The sequence below is a fragment of the Trachurus trachurus genome (genome assembly GCF_905171665.1).
Source record: "Trachurus trachurus genome assembly, chromosome: 10".
NCBI classification, from domain to species: Eukaryota; Metazoa; Chordata; class Actinopteri; order Carangiformes; family Carangidae; genus Trachurus; species Trachurus trachurus.
In genome coordinates this window covers 4,256,221-4,278,368 of record NC_139894.1, presented here as the reverse complement: position 1 = coordinate 4,278,368, position 22,148 = coordinate 4,256,221, and the positions used below count along the sequence as shown (strand labels likewise).

The window sequence follows — 22,148 nt, the reverse complement described above, 5'->3', positions numbered from 1 at the left end:
GCAAATAAAAAGGGAAGAATGACGCAATCGTCTTAGAGTAGAAAAGAAGAAATTAAAAGATTTCTAGAAAGGCAGTGAGTAGCCTCTAACAGTTTGGCAAGAACCCTCCCCAGATCCCACAGACTTCTACATGCCCCAGATCTACGCTCAAACCTTTTCTGTGTAAAAGTACCCCAACCAGTTCGAGTCCCCCAGGTTCTCGTATCCCCAAACCTTCAAATTTCGCTCAACCCGTCGTCCCTGACTCAAAGATCCCTCCTCCCTTTGCCCCGCAGCCTAGCCCCGGCTAGACCGGACCCTGAATCTAGGGTTCGTTTGATTTGTTTCTCTTTTACTTCTTAAACATGTCCTGTAGAGGTCCGGGCAGAAACTTGAGGACGGTGTCGAGGATGCTCTCCTCGTCCTCCTCCTCGTCGTCCCCGCAGCCCCTCGGGATGGCCTTCTTTGGACGCGTCAGCGAGCCCTCGCAGGCCTGCTCCATGGCGGCCTTCTCCTCCGCCTCCTTCTCCTCCTTCTTCTTCAGCCCATACTGAGTGAAGACAGGACAAGAGATGATGTGCAAGGAAAGAAAAACACGGTGAATGTGAAGCAATCAGGAGTTACAGGGTGTTGACTGGTTTGGCCTGGACCACAGACCTTCAGCATAACACTCTCTTGTTATTACAGTGCCACTTCACTAGGTACTGTTTGTCCTTGTCGCTTAGACAGCTAATCTACCAAATGGTATGTAGTGAGGACAAGGTTAACATTGTTTTCAGGTTTTAAATGCATAAAAGTAGCAACCACATAAATTTGTTTATAGCATCAATGCTTTTTGACTTTGTCAGGAACCTCTATTTAAAGGGACAACAAGGAGTTTCAGAAAGTGAAGTGTTTTCACACTACATTTCCCATGAGCCTCCACGCGCACGGTGAAATAATTGGACAGACGAAAGCTAAAACATTTGCCAAGAATGTTTTCATTAATCAAGAATGAAAGTCGGAGGTTGGAAGACGATCAAATACCGTCATAGTTCCGACCATAAACAGTGATTCGGCGGCGTTATTCCCATGACCCACCGGACAGCGTCCAGGAAACCGAAAGTAAGGAATGCTAATGACCACTAAATAATAATAACTAAATAACTATAAAGACAAAACGATATATTTATCTAAATGGACCCATTAACAAGTGGTAACGTAGATTCATCCACATTAAAGCAGAAGTAAGCAGAATGTTTGTGTTAATATAAGTCTTAAATAGTTGTATCTTCCGACAGCAATCACTTATATAGAGTGTTTGGTCTGAGACACGGGTCTGTCAGTCACTCTGCTCTGCTCTGAGCCGAGGAGAAAACTTTCCTTGTATCAAGCCGGTGCATATTCTCATTTGTCCAGGTCATAGTATTTCAAAGGAGGTTAAATCGAAGGCAACTGGACTTAGTTGTTTGTCTAGGAAGACGTTTCACCTCTCATCCAAGAGGCTTCATCAGTTCATGTACGCAGCTGACCAGGCTGGGACTGGTCCAACTATCTGGTGTGGAGACTCACTATTTAACCTCTTGTGTGGGCGTTTCACAAGGGTGATGATGTCACTGGTTCCCTTTTGTGCTCCAAGTGCCAACGACAGTCGTTGGAGTGACAGTCGTTGGTGGGAAGTTGGTTTCGACTTCGTTAGTGCCCTATTGTGTTCTAACGACAGTCATTGGAGTCACTTGCCACTTGTGAACAGTGGTTGTTCTTTGAGGCTAGATGGTTGAGTCTCCTGGGAAGGGATGAAAGGGCAGCATTGTAAATTGGAGACAGGTGGTGTCTCAGACCTCCTCCCCTGTTGAGGGACGGTTTTTCTACTTTTACAAAAATGGCTTCTTTAACTCCTCTTTCAAACCATCTGTCCTCTCTGTCTAGGATTTGGACATTGCTGTCCTCAAAGGAGTGGGCTTTCTCCTTGAGATGTAAATGAACAGCAGAGTCCAGTCCTGAGGAGTTTGCTCTCCTGTGTTGGGCCATGCGTTTATGCAGTGGTTGTTTTGTTTCTCCAATATAGAGGTCTTTGCATTCCTCGTTGCATTGGACTGCATACACCAGATTGCTTTTGTGGGTGTGTGGTGTTCTGTCCTTGGGATGTACCAGTCTCTGTCTGAGTGTGTTGCTGGGTTTGAAATACACAGGGATACGGTGTTTGTTAAAGATCCTCCTGAGTTTTTCTGATACTCCAGACACATATGGAATGACTATGTTTTTTCTCTTGTTTTGTCTTTCTTTCTCAACCACTTTGCTGGTTTTCTTTCTGGAAGCAGCTGCAGTTTTCACAAAGGTCCAGTTAGGGTAACCACAAGTTGTGAGGGCGCCTCTCAGGTGCTTGTGTTCTGCCCCTTGGGCCTGTGAGCTGGTGGGCACGTTATCAGCTCTGTGTTGCAAAGTTCTGATAACACCAAGCTTATGTTCCAGAGGGTGGTGAGAGTCGAAAAGTAGATATGTGTGGGTTTTCTGTATACCCCAAGCTTTTACCGAACACATTAACTCAGTGGACAAAAACATCAAGTTCACCAGAGAGGATGTCAAGGACAATAGTCTGCCTTTCTTAGATTGTGACGTCCATATGAAAAAGGACAGGAGCCTCCACATTGGGGTATACAGAAAACCCACACATACAGACCAATATCTACTTTTCGACTCTCACCACCCTCTGGAACATAAGCTTGGTGTTATCAGAACTTTGCAACACAGAGCTGATAACGTGCCCACCAGCTCACAGGCCCAAGGGGCAGAACACAAGCACCTGAGAGGCGCCCTCACAACTTGTGGTTACCCTAACTGGACCTTTGTGAAAACTGCAGCTGCTTCCAGAAAGAAAACCAGCAAATTGGTTGAGAAAGAAAGACAAAACAAGAGAAAAAACATAGTCATTCCATATGTGTCTGGAGTATCAGAAAAACTCAGGAGGATCTTTAACAAACACCGTATCCCTGTGTATTTCAAACCCAGCAACACACTCAGACAGAGACTGGTACATCCCAAGGACAGAACACCACACACCCACAAAAGCAATCTGGTGTATGCAGTCCAATGCAACGAGGAATGCAAAGACCTCTATATTGGAGAAACAAAACAACCACTGCATAAACGCATGGCCCAACACAGGAGAGCAAACTCCTCAGGACTGGACTCTGCTGTTCATTTACATCTCAAGGAGAAAGCCCACTCCTTTGAGGACAGCAATGTCCAAATCCTAGACAGAGAGGACAGATGGTTTGAAAGAGGAGTTAAAGAAGCCATTTTTGTAAAAGTAGAAAAACCGTCCCTCAACAGGGGAGGAGGTCTGAGACACCACCTGTCTCCAATTTACAATGCTGCCCTTTCATCCCTTCCCAGGAGACTCAACCATCTAGCCTCAAAGAACAACCACTGTTCACAAGTGGCAAGTGACTCCAATGACTGTCGTTAGAACACAATAGGGCACTAACGAAGTCGAAACCAACTTCCCACCAACGACTGTCACTCCAACTACTGTCGTTGGCACTTGGAGCACAAAAGGGAACCAGTGACATCATCACCCTTGTGAAACGCCCACACAAGAGGTTAAATAGTGAGTCTCCACACCAGATAGTTGGACCAGTCCCAGCCTGGTCAGCTGCGTACATGAACTGATGAAGCCTCTTGGATGAGAGGTGAAACGTCTTCCTAGACAAACAACTAAGTCCAGTTGCTTCCTTGTATCCTACAACCTTTATCCAATGAGGAGAGAGAACGGCATAAAGGGGCGGTCCTCTCTGTGTGTGCAGCCAAGGGATGCGCGTGAATGTGGTGACATAGGGACGAGGGCGGGGACTGCTAACTCCATCGGCTGACAGGAAGTTAGCCAAAACCACCGGATTGCTTACTGCTGCTTTAATATGAGACTCTTTTAGAACCAAATACAAACTCCTCGTTGTCCCTTTACGTAAACAAAAATCTTTTTTCACAAAAGTCTAAAATGCTCTGGTTAAAATTAAAATTTGTGGTGTTAGGGTCGATTTTGACCTGGTTATAACGATAAGAACGATAATCAGAGTACGTAACCAAGAGATGAGAAATAATTGTTTTTAGTGTTTTACAGCTGATTTAAGACTCGGATCAGAACCAACCCAACACAAGAGACGGCAGCAGAAAGCTGACACTTAATTATGTCTATGAAGTCCTCAGTGAAAACACAAGAGGATTCTTTGACCAAAACCTTGCATGGTTCCTCAATGTGATCGTGGCCTCAGACCGTTGGGTCCTATTGGTTCCTAAGGCCTAACAGGAAGCGATGTGAGGTGTAGGTAGCAGGAAGTGGAGGTATTTCTTACCTTGTCCCTGATGGTCTGCCGTACTTTTTCCCTCTCTGCCTCCATGCGGGCGTGCTTGGCCTTCCTCTCGTCCTCCTGCTGCCTCAGCGCCTCCTGCCGCTCCTCCTCCTTCTTGGCTGCATCCGGATCCTTCTCCTCCTCCCCACCCAGCATCTTACCCATGTCTTTGGTGGCACCTGGACAAAGAAAAACACGGATATTACAGTTCAGCAAACCGACAATCTGAAATGTTTGTCACGACGTTCCAGTGTAGGTTTCACCAAACTCCATCTTGGTGTAACTTTGTGGCTTCGATACTTGTTGTACTTGGAAATTACTCAAGTGCCAGAGAGTAAAACCACATGGACAGAACAAACAGCAATCAGATCTTTGGAAGCTCATAGCCAGTGGATTTAATCTTTTAAGTTGTTTTGTCGACTCTTAAACCTTCCAAATTTTGCAATTCCAAGAGCTCCCTTGTTTTAACTTTTGGAAACCCCAAAATATGCCAACCAGCCAACCCATAAATCATCAAATACATTATTCCAAGAGTGATCTTTGTATCTTGAACAAATCTGGTACATCATCGGGATCAGTGAGACTTCTTTTGAGTTACTCTGCAATCTTTAACCAACACTGTCAAGGATTTGCTAAATTCATATGGGCTCTATGAAGACATCCAACAACAGACCACATATACACAGACTCCCACTCTGTCACTCTGCACTATGAAAACACTGAGCATCAGCAGTTCTGGGGATTATATGGCAACCCTGGGTTCCCTGAGGATCCTCCAAGCGTCTTGGAAAACAAGACGGAAGAAGAGGAGCCAGCTGGAAAGGATCACTGAGAACCACTGAGACAGAGGAAGACACTTTCTTCTATCCGGTGTCGGCCATCTGTCGGCCCTATACCTGTTACCGCAGCATCACAGCAACACACTCACTCTGGGTTGTACCCAGAGCCGGCCCTCCCTATAAGCGAACTAAGCAGCTGCTTAGGGCCCCGCAGCCACTAGGGGGCCCCCAAACTTTGCTCAATCATTTGTCTAACCGTCTCTGACAAGGGCAACATGTAACCCTTGACCCAACTGGCAACAATGACCGTGACACGCATACGTACAGTAAACGTAACGCAGACTGTGGCCGTTCTCCGGTAACGAGCGCGCACCACCCCTTCCCCCCCTCTCCCCCTGGCCCCCTCCCTCCCTCACTCACTGAGATCGCGATTTGCGAGGAGGTGATTAGCTTTTGGACAGCGACGATGTCCAAAAGGATATATCCGTCAGGTGTGGAAAATAGGAAAAAGAAGAAGGTCGAGGACGAAAAAAAAGGTCTGTTTACAGTGAAAAGATAACAGCTGTTTTCCTGTGAGGGGATAAAGGATCAATCACCCATTTATTAATGGCTGATTAGATATGTCATGTTGCCACATCCTCATTCCCCTGTGGCTGGTTCCAGTCATACAGTTGGTAAGTTTCTTGTTTGTTGCCACAATATGTTTATCTCTGTTGGAAAATTAAATTGTGTGTACACAAGTGGCTAAAAAAATTCTACTAATCTTCTCCACAGCTCCATTGGTTACTGCTGATGATGCTGCTGACCAACCAACATCCTCTATCTTCTTCTCAACTGAAGTTTTGTTTTAAGGGTTCTAGAATTAAGCTGTACGGATAATTTAAAGAAAAGAAATCTGTTCAAACTGTAATCTTTTGTAGAATCTTTTATCTTTCTGCTACATCAAAAGTAGTGATTTAATACTGCCGGTTTGGAGCCACCTATTGCCATTCACAATATTAACATTAACATTCAGACAAAAACAAAGTAGAAGAAAAAATGACAAGTGCAATTAGACAGCTTTAAGTGTTTCAGTGACTCTAATTAGTAATAAAATATCTGCTCGCCATCATGTTGATAGAGGTACAATAAAATATGCAAGGGTTGCATACGGTAGCTGGTTTTATGAATATTTGATGGTACATAGGCTATATACACTGTGAGGCAGGGTCCCCAATTTTATCCTGCTTAGGGCCCCCAGATGTACAGGGCCGGCCCTGGTTGTACCAGAGTTGTTCAACATAGATCAGTACAAGCGATGGGTGTTCATCACAGGTAGAGGGTGCTGTGCCTCCACAGAAGGAGAGCTGGAGCTTTTAAAGTGTCTGGTCACTGCAAATGGTGGAAACATGGTGATTCAGGGTTATCTGAGCCAGTGGGGGCTCAAATAATGAATTGATCGATTGTTAGAAAATGAAGATTTTGCTATTTTGCCCCACAATCGATGTCACAGATTTTTACTAAATCAGACAACTGTGGGACAATGACAAGGAGCATGAGCAAGCAAAACTGTAAAATTCGAAGATGCAGGACAACATTCGGTCAATCATCCCTTTCAGTGCTGGGTATAGCCTACACCTATGGAATTCTTTATAACCAGAAATCAAATCCCAAACAGAATTAAAGCTGTTTAGTGCTGAAGCTAAACATTGGCTTAAGCAGCAGCAGAAATGTGAACATTAACTTCTCTCAAGTCACTGTCAATACAGCATTTTACTAACGTTTAATGTATTTAATTTGTGCAATTTCTTAATCAAAATTTTGTAGCTGTGTTTATTTATTCATGATACCTATTCACTGTATTATCCACTGTGTTTGTATTATTGCACTTATTGTATTCAGTATCTTTTATCCTTCTCTAGCCTGACCAGGGACAAAGACTGCAAATTAGCTGAAGCTAGACGTCTTGTATGCATCGCATTTTTCATTCTTTGTGGCAATGTTGTATGTATCGTCCCTGTTAAATAAACATTAAAATAAATTTTAAAAAATTGTAAATAATTTCAAGTAATTTCTTATGCAAAATTGCCAAACAACATCTCTTTGGGTTTAAAAACAAGCAGCACGACGACATCAAATTGGATTCTGGGATTTTTCATTCACTATTTTCTAGCAGAGTCATAGACATGTTGATTGATAATTAGCTGCTGATGGCAGGGTGACTGAGGCCCTTCGCCACCTCCTTTTATTCTGCCTCGACTCATCTCTTTATCTGTGACAGAAGCTGCCTCCTCTGTGTGGAAGCGACTCCCTCCAACACATCGATAATGCTGTTGTTGCCTCCCTCTGATCGATAGTAAATACAGGACCACCTGAGAGTGTATGAATTATGGATCCTCCAGCGGAGAGAGAAAACTTCATCTGGGTATTGATCTGCCTCTGGCGGCCTAGTTTGCCATCCAGTGCCTTTTTTTAGCCAAAGCCAGAATCTGGGCTAAATATATCTCATCACCGAGGAGAGGTAGAAGTCGAAACAATGGAAAGCTGTATTTTCTGCACCAAAGATGAATTGACTTGGAGCATTAAATCCTGCTGTAGGATCTGTATCTGATTTCAAGTAGGGCACATGCTAACACTGCAAAAACTCAAAATCTTACCAAGAATATTTGTCTTATTTCTAGTCAAAATGTCATTTCTAGTCAAAATAAATCTAATTGTACTTAAAATAAGACTCATCACATACAAAGTAGCTTGTTTTTAGACCCTTTTTACTTTTTTCAAGCATATTTTCACTTGAAATAAGTAAAAAAAATCTGATAGTGGAGCAAGTTTTTCTTTCTTATTACAAGCACAAAAAACTTGCTTTCACTGGCAGATTTTTCTACTTATTTCTATTAGTTTGAAACAAGTGAAAATGATCTAAAAACAAGTAAATTTTTAGGTGATGAGTCTTATTTTAAGTGGAAAGAGATTAGTTTGGACTAGAAATGAGACATTTTGACAAGAAATAAGACAAATATTCTAGAAATAAGACGAAAGATTTTGAGTTTTTACAGTGAAGGACACATTGGAGACTTTCATATAGGTCCTTCTCTATATATATTTTTTTTAATATTACAAAATATTGCAAACATATCCATGGTATCAGTGCCTTTTATAAGGGGTCCGCGCAGCAGTATTTGTCCATATAATGGTTGTCAATGGATACCAACTTTCGTCGTCCAAAAAGACAGACCAAAAAACATCCAAATACCTCCATGCTGCTCGTCTGTAATGTCCTTCTTGTATTGAAGCCCTGACATGAGAAATTGTTCCGCCGGTCACAGGAAGAGCAGTGAACTGAGACACTGGGAGCTTCCGCTACAAACAAGCTTAAAATATAGACTTATTTAATTTTTTTTGGAGCAATTTCTCATGTCGGGGCTTCAATTCAAGAGGGACATTACAGACGAGCACTATGGAGGTATTTTGATGTTTTTTGGTGTGTACTTTTTGGACGAAGAAAAGTGAGCACCATTCACAACCATTATATGGACAAATACTGCTGCGCGGACCCCCCCGTAACTCAGAGAAGGAACGGAGGACTCTGAAAATTCTCACAGCTCTTAGTCGACATGAGGGTGAGTAGATAATGAGTGAAATTTGAATTTTGGGTGAACTATCCCTTTAAGGACTGTGCGGTTCCCTCCCGGGTGTATGGACCCGGGGTGGTCGGCCCCGTCGCTCTGCAGCAGCCCCATGCACCGGTACTAATTGCCCTGCAGCACCGTGTGGTGGCAGAAAACCTAAGGATGACAAATTAGCTCACAGACGGTGGGTTGGCTGATGAGGGACGGGGGGGGGGGGGGGGGGGGGGGCAATGACATGTTCCCCAGGGACTCACAGGGGAGCCAGGTGAAGGTCAGACTGTCCGTTGTGCCATTGTGTTAAAACAGTCAAACACACACCATATGTAGCTACTGGAACTATGTGTTTGTGTGTGTGTGTGAGCAAACACCTAAAGGGCAAGTGGACGCATGGAAGTCCAGATCTGTTCACAGTCCTGGGATTTTCTCTGGATCATAAATGTCAGTTTCCCACAGAAAGAGACCTTTTAGATTTGGATCCATGAGAGGTTTGAAGATTAAATTCATTTAAACGGCTGCATGTGAAGACTCTTCACCCCGGTCATGTTGACTGTTGGGGTGAAAAACAAATTTCCCCTTGGGGATTAATAAAGTATTCTATCTATCTATCTATCTATCTATCTATCTATCTATCTATCTATCTATCTATCTATCTATCTATCTATCTATCTATCTATCTATCTATCTATCTATCTATCTATCTATCTATCTATCTATCTATCTATCTAAAGGTAAAACACAATTAGATAAATCATGGTAATAATAAAATAAATTCTGGACCAAAGTTGTTGCTGTTAGTGTCTTCACCCTTCACATGTTCCATCCATCCATCCATCCATCCATCCATCCATCCATCCATCCATCCATTAATCTATCTATCCATCCATCCATCCATCCATCCATCCATCCATCCATCCATCCATCCATCCATCCATCCATCCATCCATCCATCCATCCATCCATCCATCCATTAATCTATCTATCCATCCATCCATTCATCTATCCATCCATCTATCTATCCATCCATTCATCTATCTATCCATTCATCTATCTATCTATCCATCCATCCATCAATCTATCTATTTATCCATCCATCCAACCATCCATCCATCCATCCATCCATCCATCCATCCATCCATCCATCCATCCATCCATCCATCCATCCATCCATCCATCCATTCATTTATCTATTTATCCATCCGTCCATCCATCTATCCATCTCTCCATTTATCCATCCTTCCTTCCTTCCATCAAAACATCCATCCATCCATCCATCTCTCATCCATCCATCTATTCATCTATTTATCCATCCATCCATCCATCCTTCCTTCCATCAAAACATCCATCCATCTCTCCATCCATCTGCTCATCCATCCAACCATCCATCCTGATGTTGTTGCATTGCTTCAGTCAGATCTGGTTCATTCCTCCTCTTTCCGTTCCTTTGCTTCTCCTCCTTCTCCTCCTCCACCTCCTCCATCCGTCCGTTACCGACCAGCTGACAGATTCTCTCTGCAGACAAAGGTGGCCGATTCAAGGCTAAGAGCTCAAACGACCCCGGTCCTCTTGTTGTCAATTGCTCATTACTTCATTCAGCCTTTCCATGGACCACGTCTTTGTGCCGAAGGGGTTTTCAAGCACAAAAGCTCTCGGTTTGAAGAGGCGGAGATCTGGTGGCAATGCATTATGGGTACAGTGCAGCTCCTCCGACGCTCCAGCGGACGCCTGAACTGACAAACACTGGGACTGGAGAGCCTCGGTGGATCAGATGTGATCGATCAAGTGGATTTCGTTGAAGCTGATTAAGGAATGAAGTGTAAAACATCCACATTAAATTGTGAAAGTGCATCTTCTTCTCCTCCATCCACATTAATTATGGTTCTCTGAAGATAGGACATGGCCATCTGAGAGCCTGCACAGCCAGCAGAGGCTTCAGAGGAGCTTAAAGCAGAAGTAAGCAGAACATTTGTGTTAATATAAGTCTTAAATAGTTCTATCTTCCAACGGCAATCACTTACATAGAGTGTTTGGTCCGAAACACGGGTCTGTCAGTCACTCTGCTCTGCTGTAAGCCGAGGAGAAAACTTATTGTATACTTCCTTGTATCCTACAACCTTTATCCAATGAGGAGAGAGAACGGCATGAAGGGGCGGTCCTCTCTGTGTGTGCAGCCAAGGGATGCGCGTGAATGTGGTGACGTAGGGACGAGGACCAATAGATCCATGACGAGGGCAGGGGACTGCTAACTCCATCGGCTGACAAGAACGACCGGATCGCTTACTTCTGCTTTAAGCTCGCTTGAATACAAAAAAGCTCATGAGATAAAGTCTCTGAACTGAAGATATATTTCTATTTGTTAGTTAATCACGTTGGTGTCATGGAAGCAAAGGCTCCCTGGATACGAGGTTAGAGAAACGATCCTCTCGAGCCGAGGCCTCAGAGCGAAGACGGCGTCTCTGCAACTAGAAGATGTCACCTAATATTTGTCCGATAGTGCAAACTGGGCCGCGACACGTCCTCACGGCTGGACGGCTGATTACTGCTGTCCACTGAGCAGGGACGGGACGAGATGGACAGAGACAGGAGGAGAACAAGCTATTGGTTTGGATTCACAAACTGATGACAGTGAAAACGAATCGGAAAAAACAAAACAAAACTGTCTGCGAAATGAGCTCAACAGAACAGAGAGGATAAAGTGTGGAGAAAGTAAAATGGCAGAAACAAGAGGGAGGAGGTCTGAGCTGGAATGACAGAGACAATGAGGCTGGTTAGGAGGAGGAGGACACCAGGCAGAGGAAGTCGGAGAGACGAGCCATGCACCATTTACTCCCCCCTCCCTCAGCCAGTCAGACGGAGAAGCGGGGCTGCTGGGTAATTTGTTCGGGGTGGAGGGGTTTGAAAAATTGAGCTCATTTAAATAATGAATGACCTCCACTGCAAAGTTACGCCCTCATAAGTCACATGAGCGCCCGGACCGACTGCAGCATCCGTCAGATGTTTGTTCGGCCTCGTGCACTGTAAAAACTCAAAATCTTTCCAAGAATATTTGTCTTATTTCTTCTCAAAATGTCTCAATTTTAGTCAAAACTAATCTCTTTCCACTTAAAATAAGACTCATCACTTAAAAATTTACTTGTTTTTAGATCATTTTCACTTGTTTCAAACAAATTTTCACTTGAAATAAGTAGAAAAATCTGCCAGTGAAAGCAGGTTTTTTGTGCTTGTAATAAGAAAGAAAAACTTGATCCACTATCAGATTTTTCTACTTATTTCAAGTGAAAATCAGCTTGAAAGAAGTAAAAAGTGTCTAAAAACAAGCTACTTTTTATGTGATGAGTCTTATTTTTAGTATAATTAGATTTGTTTAGACAAGAAATTACATTTTAACTAGAAATAAGAAAAATATTCTTGGTAAGATTTGCAGTGTGGTGACGTCACCGACCGGACTGCACTTCAAAAACTCAAAATCTAAGAATATTTGTCTTATTTCTAGTCAAAATGTCATTTCTAGTCAAAACAAATCTAATTATAACTAAAATAAGTATATTTATACATATACATATACATATACATACATAGTTATACTTAAAAAAAGTAGTTTGTTTTTAGACACTTTTATCTTCTTTCAAGTATATTTTCACTTGAAATAAGTAGAAAAATCTGATAGTTTTTCTTTCTTATTACACGCACAAAACAATTGCTTTCACTGGCAGATTTTTCTATTTATTTCAATTGAAAATCTGCTTGAAAGAAGTAAAAAGTGTCTAAAAACAAGTACATTTTTAGGTGATGAGTCTTATTTTAAGTGGAAAGAGATTAGTTTTGACTAGAAATGAGACAAATATTCTTTGGAAGATTTTGAGTTTTTGCAGTGTGAGCCCACTCAAGACGAACCCACATGTTCTGCTGAAGTGCTCTTGAGCAGTAAAGAAAGCGTGTGGTTCTGGCGTCTGCTCGCCGCCGGCTCTTCCTGTTATTGCACCGTCCTCGCCGGCTCGTCCTCCCATGCCGCCTGCACAGGAAATGAAACTGGCGGCGGCTGGTCAGGACCGGTCCACGCTGATCTGTGACTGATTATCTTCACATCGTCTTTTATTTCAGCCTCTTTATGAGAAAAAGGCGACATTCATGTGATTGATATCCTGAAGAGGTCGGAGAAGGAAGGAAGAAGAGAGCGGGAACAGGCTCGGTGTTCTGATAGCATCTTTCATGAGACGAGGAGATCCTGCATCTTCTATTATACGGGAAAAAAACTCATTTCAGATGTGATACACAGTCTGGTGTGTTTGTAAAGAAAGTTTCTTGAGGTTCATTTCATCGTCCCAACAACAACGAGGAGGACGATTTCAGGTTGAATGAATCAAGTAAAGGGATAGTTCAACATTTTGGTAAATTGGCCCATTGCCATAACCCCTATAGTCATAGCAGTAGGTTCGTTACCTTTAATTGTCGGTGCAAGCTATTTTTAGAACGGTGGAGCAGAGCCGTGAGCTGCTCAGAGCTACACTATACGGAGGCTCATTATGGGATTTCTTGGTTTCCCTCATCAAACTCATCAAATACACAATCCAACAACTCCACAACGCTCTGGTGGACAAGTTGTGACCTGCACATTCACCACGCTATGAGATAATAACACAACGTTACCACACAGAGTTGTTTTAGAGGGAAATTCATGCAAAACCACTGATACACGTTGCCTTCAGGGACAGTTTTTCATCAACAGTCTCTGTATTTCCCTCTAAAACAACTCTGTCTGGTAACGTTCTGTTATTATCTCATAGCGTGGTGAATGTGCAGGTCACAGCTCTGCTCCGCCATTCTAAGGCCCCATCCACACGAAAACGCGGCTTCACCGAATCCGATCTTTTTCTTAATCGTTTTGAAAAAAATCTCCGTAAACACGGCATCGTTTTCAAAAATATCTGCGTCCACACGATCACCTGAAAACGACCCAAAACGCTGTAGTACCTACATACTGCAGGCGTGTGTGTGGAGTGTGTGTGTCGCTGTAGCGCTGCCTGCCACACATAAGACAGCTGAATAAGACGGGAAGTCCCCGCTGTAATTCAATAGAAGAAGAAGTTCCCCGCTGTATTCAAACTCAAACATGGATTAAATGTTGACAGGGAGTCGTGTCAGAGTAAATATTACGATCAGTGATGATTAAACAGGCGTGATTCAGCCGCAGCGTCTGAGCGATGCGACGACAGTCGGCCGTTGTTGTTACGTGCATAGACTGTCAGTGTGCAGCAGCTGCTGCAGCGGTGTGTGTGTGTGTCTCAGGTTACAGGTAGAGCGGCGGGGGGCATGACATCATCGTTTCTGAAAAAATCCGTATTGGCCGTCCAGACGGATACGCTGGGGCGGCGTTTTCAAATTTTCCCACTCTGGGACCCGTTTTCAAAAAATACCGTTTTCACCCCCTGAAAACGCCGGATCCGTGTGGACGCGAGGCCAATCCGATAAAGTATTTATCCGGATTCGAAAAAAACGGCTTCGTCTGGACGGGGCCTAAAAATAGCTTGCACTGACAAATAAAGGTAACGAACCTACTGCTATGACTATAGGGATTATGGCAATGGGCCAATTTGCCAAAATGTTGTCTGGTAACGTTGTGTTATTATCTCATAGTGTGGTGAATGTGCAGGTCACAACTTGTCCACCAGAGCGTTGTGGAGTTGTTGGATTGTGTATTTGATGAGTTTGATGAGGGAAACCAAGAAATCCCATAATGAGCCTCCGTAGCGTAGCTCTGAGCAGCTCACGGCTCTGCTCCGCCGTTCTAAAAATAGCTTGCACCGACAATTAAAGGTAACAAACCTATACTGCTAAGACTATAGGGATTATGGTTATGGGCCGATTAGACAAAATGTTGAACTATCCCTTTAACAACTCTGGGTCACTAGAAACTGTTGCTTTGTAAACACAAACTGCATATGCAATCAAAGGAGAGTGAATAAATGCGTCTCAGTCTCGGTACGTGGTTTGACAAAATGTTTTTAGTGCCTGTTTACACTTGTATTTATGGTTAATCACTTGTGTCCGCTTGTGATTGGATCTCTCAAGACACAACTCCTACATTCATCGTCTGAGCTTAGAAAAGTTCACTCTAAAATAAGGCAGAAAGACTGATGCAGTATATACAGTATTTGACCCGGTCCCGGTCCGTGGTATCGACCGCTCTGTCCTGAGCTGATTAATCTAACACAACGTGGAAACTCTGATTCATCTGATTTCTAATTAAACAACCAGCGAATACAATCTGTGGCCGGCGGCTGAGATCTATACCTCAGTCTGGACCAATCAGAGCGTCAGGAGGTGACGAACATCTAATGACATTAGCGAAGGCCTGGCTCGGCTGTGTGTGTGTGTGTGTGTGTGTGTGTGTGTGTGTGTGTGTGTGTCTGTGTGCGTGTGTGTGTGTGTGTGTGTGTCGGGCTAAATTAGATAAAAGTTTGGGTGCAGCTGAACCGGTCAGAGAGGATGGTGTTTGTGTGGACATGGACTGAATGGACACTTTTATGGAGGTACATTTGTGTCTTTATTATTCAATTAAAAAAAAGTTGGTTTAAACAAAAAATATATTTTCAATCAAAACAAACTTCAGTTCAATCAATCAAAAAAAACAACATTTCAATCTAAGAAAAAATTTGAATGCAAAAAAAAATATTTGAGATCCAAAAAGTTGCATTCAAGCACTTTTTAAAACATTTTTTTATTGAGGTTAGTTATTATTTGATTGAAAATATTTTTTTGTCATAAGTCATCTTTTTGTATTTGGGCCATATTATGGGTAGGATATTTATGTCTTTATTATTCAATCAAAAAAGTTTATTTAAACAAAAAAATATTTTCAATCAAATAATAACTCACTTCAATAAAAAAAGAAATTTTCAATCAAAGAAAAAAAGTGTTCACAAGCAATTTTTAGGCACTCAAATATTTTTTTGCATTCAAACACTTTTTTCGATTGAAATTTTTTTCTTATTTTTTTTGATTGAAGTGAAGTTTGTTTTGATTGAAAAATATATTTTTTGTTTAAACCAACTTTGTTTTTGATTGAATAATAAAGACACAAATGTATACCTCCATACGCTTTTAGCTTCTTCACAAGTTTCTAGCAGGTTCATATTGTGAGTCCGTAAAATAAGAGATGTGGAAATCTTTGTGGGGGGGTTGGAAAATCTATTTGGTTTGTGGCTCCAGAGTCATTTCTATGCATGAGAAACACTGCAGGGTTGTTGTTAGATTGATGTCCCGACACGCCCACCTCAACACAACAGTCCATTGGCTGCAGCACTTCATCTCACAACGGCCTCGTTCTCCCCCGGGACTGTAGCACAGATGAAACCTCATCTGTCTGAGTGTGTGTGTGTGTTTGTTCTTTACACAATGCATGTGTTTTTGGCTCTGTATGTGTGTGTGTGTGTGTGTGTGTGTGTTTGCAGCTGCTTGTATATATTCATGGATGACCAGCTGTGTCCCAATGAAATAAATGCCAGTCTGTTCCAGGAGAAAAGGTCACAGCACTAGAGCGCACCTCTGCAGGAGGTAAATTACAACACTTCAACCTGGTCTGGACGGACGAGGGGGGGTGTGAGGGGGTGTGTGTGTGTGTGTGGGGGGGGGGTCTATGGTCTGTAACACACACTGACACACTGATGGAGGGATGGAGGGAGAGCAGAGGTTTGATAGAGTTAAAGGAAAAGGAGTAGTAAGACCTGAATGGAGAGAGAGATGGAGGAGTCCATTAAGGACTGAGGGAAAGGGGGGTGGGGGGGGCAACACCAGGCTCAGGGGGGTGGTGGGGGGGGGATGATGGATGAAGACAGAGGCAGAACTGATGTAGTGAGACCAAACTGAATGTGATGTGATGTTTCAGGTGTATTAACCGACACACCGGCTGCTGCTGCTGCTGCTGCTGCTGCTGGTGGTGGTGGTGGTGGTGGTGGTGGAGGTGGTGCGTTCACTGACCAGAGCTGGTTCTGGGGCTTTCAACCATTTTCTCCTGGTTTTCACTTCAGCCTGGTGCAGCAGACATCACATGACTCCAGTCTGCATCACCTCAGGTCATGTGACCTCTCAGCTTCAACCAAGCATCAGTCAATCACTGTCTATCTGAGGCTGAAACATGAAAATGAAGCAGCAGCTGCAGTTCCTCTCCTGACCACTAGAGTCAGTCTCCATAGACTCAACATGTTAAAATGTCTAATCGTCACAAATCTTTCTTCATATTAAAAGCAGACATATTCTCCCCCTTTCCCACAAATTAAAATAGTTCCCAGGTGTCTTAAAGGGACTACGAGGAGTTTCAGAAAGTGAAGTCTTCTCACACTATGAGCCAATTTCTTGGACCAGCACAAGACGAACGAAAGCAAAAACATTTGCCAAGAATGTTTTCATTAATCAAGAATAAAAGTCGGAGGTTGGAAGACGATCAGATACCGTCGTAGTTCCGATCATAAACAGCGACCTGCCGGCCTTATTCCCATGACCCTCCGGGCAGCGTCCGGGAAACCGACAGTAGGAAATGCTGGGCAAGTCGACGGTTAAATAATAATAACAAAATAATTATAAAGACAAAACGATATATTTATCTAAAATGGACCCATGGTGGTGGTAATGTAGATTCATCCACATTAATATGAGACTCTTTTATAACCAAATACAAACTCAAACATCACAGCTCTTTTCATCCTCTCAAAACAGTCCTGTCCAGAACGGCTGGTTTCGGTGCCTGTCCCTTTAAATGCAAATGAACCACTGCTCACAAGGCTTTCCAACAGTCCCAGGTAGAGGTGGGATTATGCAAATTCGAAACCTAGTTACATCATTGTCAGACAACTGAGGGAACGACTTGTAAAACCACATGGATTTCAACCTCAGGAGCCTGAAAACTACAGATTTTTTTTGTCAATTCTCACATTTTGGGGAGAAGGAGGGAAGACAAACACCTAAATTAATGTTAAAGAGCCTTCAGAAAGTGATATTTCCATAACATGGCCCCTTTAAGGCTCATGAGACAGTGATAGGAACTTTAGTCGTCACCAACGTTCCTGCTGAACCACTCTGTGTGTTTGTTGCTGCCTCATGTCCATTAGGCTGCAGGTCTGTGCAAAGAGACGGGCCACTCTCCACTGAGCCTCGTTTACTTCCTGCTAAGTGGACTCTCTGTTGAAGTTTAAAATCACTGCATCTGCCTTTAGCCTGTCGCTAACGTTTTGATAATGACGTACGACGTCCAGCAGGAGCACGATGAAGCTGTAAACAACGACCGTGCAAGATGTCCGTCAAAGGCAGCTGCAGGTTTTGTTTGACAAGTTTAAGTTGCCACAAAAAACACAAACATCCGTCTCTCAGCTTCCATTACTGAACTCCAACTTCACACTTAGCCATTGTTCTCTGATAGATCCGGTAGATCCTCAGCAGTAAGAAAGCATTTCAATCATAGGCAGAGTACTGTAGGGCAATAAAACTGTAGTGGAGCTACGTAGGCGGGCCGAGCCTTGGCAAAAACTTGAGTCAGGAGACAGAAGATGAATCAAGAAATCCTCAGTTCAGTTCTGAATCTTCCTTTGTTACCATTTAAAATAAAAACCCAGCCCAGATTACATATCTCCATATTGTTACAGGGTCAGATTTTTTGGTTTTAAACACAGAAGATCTCTGTTTAGGCAAGGCAAGGCAAGGCATCTTTATTTATACAGCGCATTTCATACCCAGGCAACTCAATGTGCTTTACATAAAGCAAAACAGAGTTAAAAGCAAGAGCAAATAAAAGTAAAATAAAAGAAAATAGATAAAGTTTTAAGTTCTCAGCTATAAGCACGTGAAAAGAGAAATGTTTTTAACCTGGATTTAAAAGTGCTTAGAGTTGGGGCTGATCTCAGTTCTGCTGGTAGTTTGTTCCACTTGTGAGCAGCATAACAGCTAAATGCTGCTTCACCATGTCTGGTCTGAACTCTGAGCTCCACTATCTGACCTGAGTCAGTAGATCTCAGAGCTCTACTGGGTTTAGACTCTACTAACATGTCATTCATGTATTCTGGACCTAAACCATTCAGTGATCTGCTTCTCCTGATCAGTTTGGGACATGAAACCCTTTAGATTTATTTTTATCCTGAACTGTTCCCAAAGACCAAGAGTGAAAATCTGCTTAAACAGAAACTACGTTTACATGTAGTCAATATTTGGGTTAAGGTCAATATTCCTGTTTCTGAAACATTCGGAATAACCCGTTTATATGCGTGAGCAAACAGGATTATTCCTGTATCCATGGTAACTGTAATCAACTGGGATATCCCGATCAATGTACATATACATATAATATACATGACCAAATATTGGGGTTAGAAAAGGAGAAACCCAGGGCTCATTTTCGGGTTTTTCAAAAGGGTTTTTGGTGTTTAAATGGCCGTGTGCAACCAAGTTATTGTTAATATTATGAAAGGGTTAATGACTGCATGTGAACGTTGAAAACAGCTGTAATCAACTCTTTAAAACAATCAAAACAATAAGAAAGAGAACGAGTTGATGTCGGCCTGAGGAACACAGCTAAGCAGACACGAAACGAAGGAGATGATTTAAGGAAAGAGAAGGACAGAATTAGAGGTGTGGAGTGGAAATGAACAAGCGGGGGGATGAAAGAGGAAGAGGAGGAGGAGGAGCAGGAGACGAAGGAGTGATGGGGGATGAGAGAAGAGAAGAGGGAGAGAGTGAGCTGTAAAGGAGTAAATCTCATTTCATTCATCGTGGCTGCTGCTGGTCACTGAGCTGATGAAGCCAGATGACCTGTGGCCCCCGGGGGCCCCTCACCCCTCTGGAGCCGCCCCTGCTTTATCATGTCGCTCTGGTTCTAAATGAGTCAAACGGGAAAAAAAACAAAAAAAGAAAACAAGATCTCTGTTTCCTCCTGACAGATGTTAGAAACTGAACCTGATCAGCTTTTATCTTGTGACCCGAGTCAGATCAATAATCAATGATCAGGACTCTCAGAAAAGAGTCTCTACTGAGGTCGGATTGAAGGACAATTCCGGTGCAAATTCAACTCGAGGCTGTATTTTCCTAACATTTTAGGCCTAAAAGAAGGAATCTGAAGATGTTCAGTTTAATTGCTCCTGTTTTGCGGTAGTTGTGTCTGTCCCCGCATCTATTGACAACAACATCCTGGAAAGGGTAACAAAATTCTTAGGTATCTTAATTGATGAAAATCTTACTTGGAAGAGTCATATTCTGTCTATTTCAAACAAGATAGAAATATTGGAGTTATTAGAAGAATATGTCATCTACTGCCTGGTAAAATCTTGATTAATATATATTATACGAGGATCGATCCTTTCATTTCATATTGTAATATTATTATTTGGGCAAGCACTTTCAAGAGCTCCCTCAACTGTATTCTCACCTTACAAAAACGATTCATCAAAATGATAACATTTTCTAACAGACTCACTAGATCTACACCTCTGTTTCAATCCCTGAGTATTCTTCCTGTTTTTGCTGTAAATACTTTTCAAATATGTATTTTTGTTTATCAATCTATTCACAAGTTGCTTCCAATTTGTTTCCAAACTGTATTTCAGTTCAATTCCCAGATTCATAATTTCAACACTACAGTCAGCAAATAATCTTCATCCCACTTTTTTCAAGTCTACTTTCTCTCAGTTCTCAATTATGAGAACTGCAAAAACTCAAAATCTTACCAAGAATATTTCTATTCCTATTTCTAGTCAAAATGTCTAATTTCTAGTCAAAAACAAATCTCATTATACTTAAAATAATCACATTAAAAAGTAGCTTCTTTTTAGATACTTTTTACTTATTTCAAGCAGATTTTCACTTGAAATAATCTGGGGCAAGTTTTTCTTATTACAAGCACAAAAAACTTGCTTTCACTGGCAGATTTTTCTACTTATTTCAGTGAAAATTTGTTTGAAACAAGTGAAAATGATCTAAAAACAAGTTAATTTTTAGGTGACGAGTCTTATTTTAAGTGGAAAGAGATTAGTTTTGACTAGAAATGAGACATTTTGACAAGAAATAAGACAAATATTCTTGGAAAGATTTTGAGTTTTTGCAGTGCGTTTGTGTCATAAACACAGGAATATCAACTCTTGACTTGCTTGAAGTAAATAAACTTCTGGTTGCATGTTTGAGTCTCCATCTGACGCTGTCTGTGGCTTTGAGGGATGGAAACAGCCGAAGCAGCAGAACTTCAATCCGCTCCCTTTCATCGCTGCCGTGGCGATGCGGGGACAGACACAACTACCGCAAAACAGGAGCAATTAAACTGAAAATCTTCAGATTCCTTCTTTTAGACCTAAAATGTTATAGGAACATACAGCCCCAGTTGAATTTGCCCGGAATTGTCCTTTAATAATATTATGTGTTATGTCACTCCGGTAATATGAGTAACAGACACAGTAAATGTAGTATAAATAACTAATATTTACAACATGAATCATGTGGTCGAGTGGTTAAGAGCACATCCCATGTTCGCAATGCCCAATGCAGTGATCGCCGGATCGATTCCCAACTGTGTACAATCTGTAGGCTACTGCATGTCATTCCCCCTTTCTTGTCAATTAAAGGCAAAAATGCCCCAAAATATATTTAAAACACAAAAAAACCCATGAATAATCTACAGGTGGGGTTGTGTACGGTATGATCAACAACCATCAGTGAGTCTTAATATGTGTGTTATGAATTGGAGCTGGACAAATACAATAAATTAGATTCAATTAGATCAAACTGAACTGAGTTACCAAACATCTCATGGGTTTGTTCCACAGACCTGAAGCTGTTTCTCTTTCCGACCAATCGTTGCTGCAGCAGTAACAACAGTATCATCAGAACAGACATGAGCTGTTGTGCGTCCAGTCGTATATACTCACCTCCTAAAGCTTGTTTCATTACAAAATCCATGTTTCTTGCTGATTGGTGCTGTGGTTCTTCTCAAAGCTGAAGAGATGTGAGCATGAAGCCGCCGAGGTCCGAGGTCTGTTGAGGTCTCTGTCTCTCCGTCCTCCTTCGTCTGTTGAGGCGTCGAACGTCTTCGCTCTGCTGGACCTGAGGAGGAGGAGGAGGAGGAGGAAGTAGAAATCATGTTACTACACATCTGGTCGACAGAAACCCGAGCTGCTTCCTCTTCAACCTGTCAATACAGACACCGAGGAGGAGGAGGAGGAGGAGGAGGAGGAGGAGGAGGAGGAGGAGGAGGAGGCTGATGTTCAAACAACAGACAATTGAATCTTCTTAACACTCTTTAGCCCAGTGACAGGAATCCCGATCACCGATCAATAACTGAGGCTCATCTGCCTGTTAACTCCACACCAGAGGATCAGTGAAGATTTCACTGAGACAAACACACTCAACACACAGAGAATCAGCTGCCTGACATCCACCTGCTGCTGCCTGACATCCACCTGCAGTGTTGTTGCACACAAATATGCAGA

At 42.5% G+C, this 22,148-nt stretch overlaps 1 protein-coding gene across 1 annotated transcript; it reads right to left on the bottom strand.

The window, feature by feature from the left end:
* Positions 1 to 331: 331 nt before the first annotated feature.
* cplx2b (complexin 2b) lies at positions 332 to 21,618 on the bottom strand (the record flags this gene model as incomplete). The annotated part of the gene is made up of 3 exons (XM_083980700.1): positions 332 to 529; positions 4,311 to 4,486; positions 21,588 to 21,618. 3 exons carry the CDS (start codon positions 21,616 to 21,618, stop codon positions 332 to 334), a joined length of 405 nt encoding a protein of 134 aa, XP_083836826.1.
* Between the last annotated feature and the right edge of the window lie 530 nt (positions 21,619 to 22,148).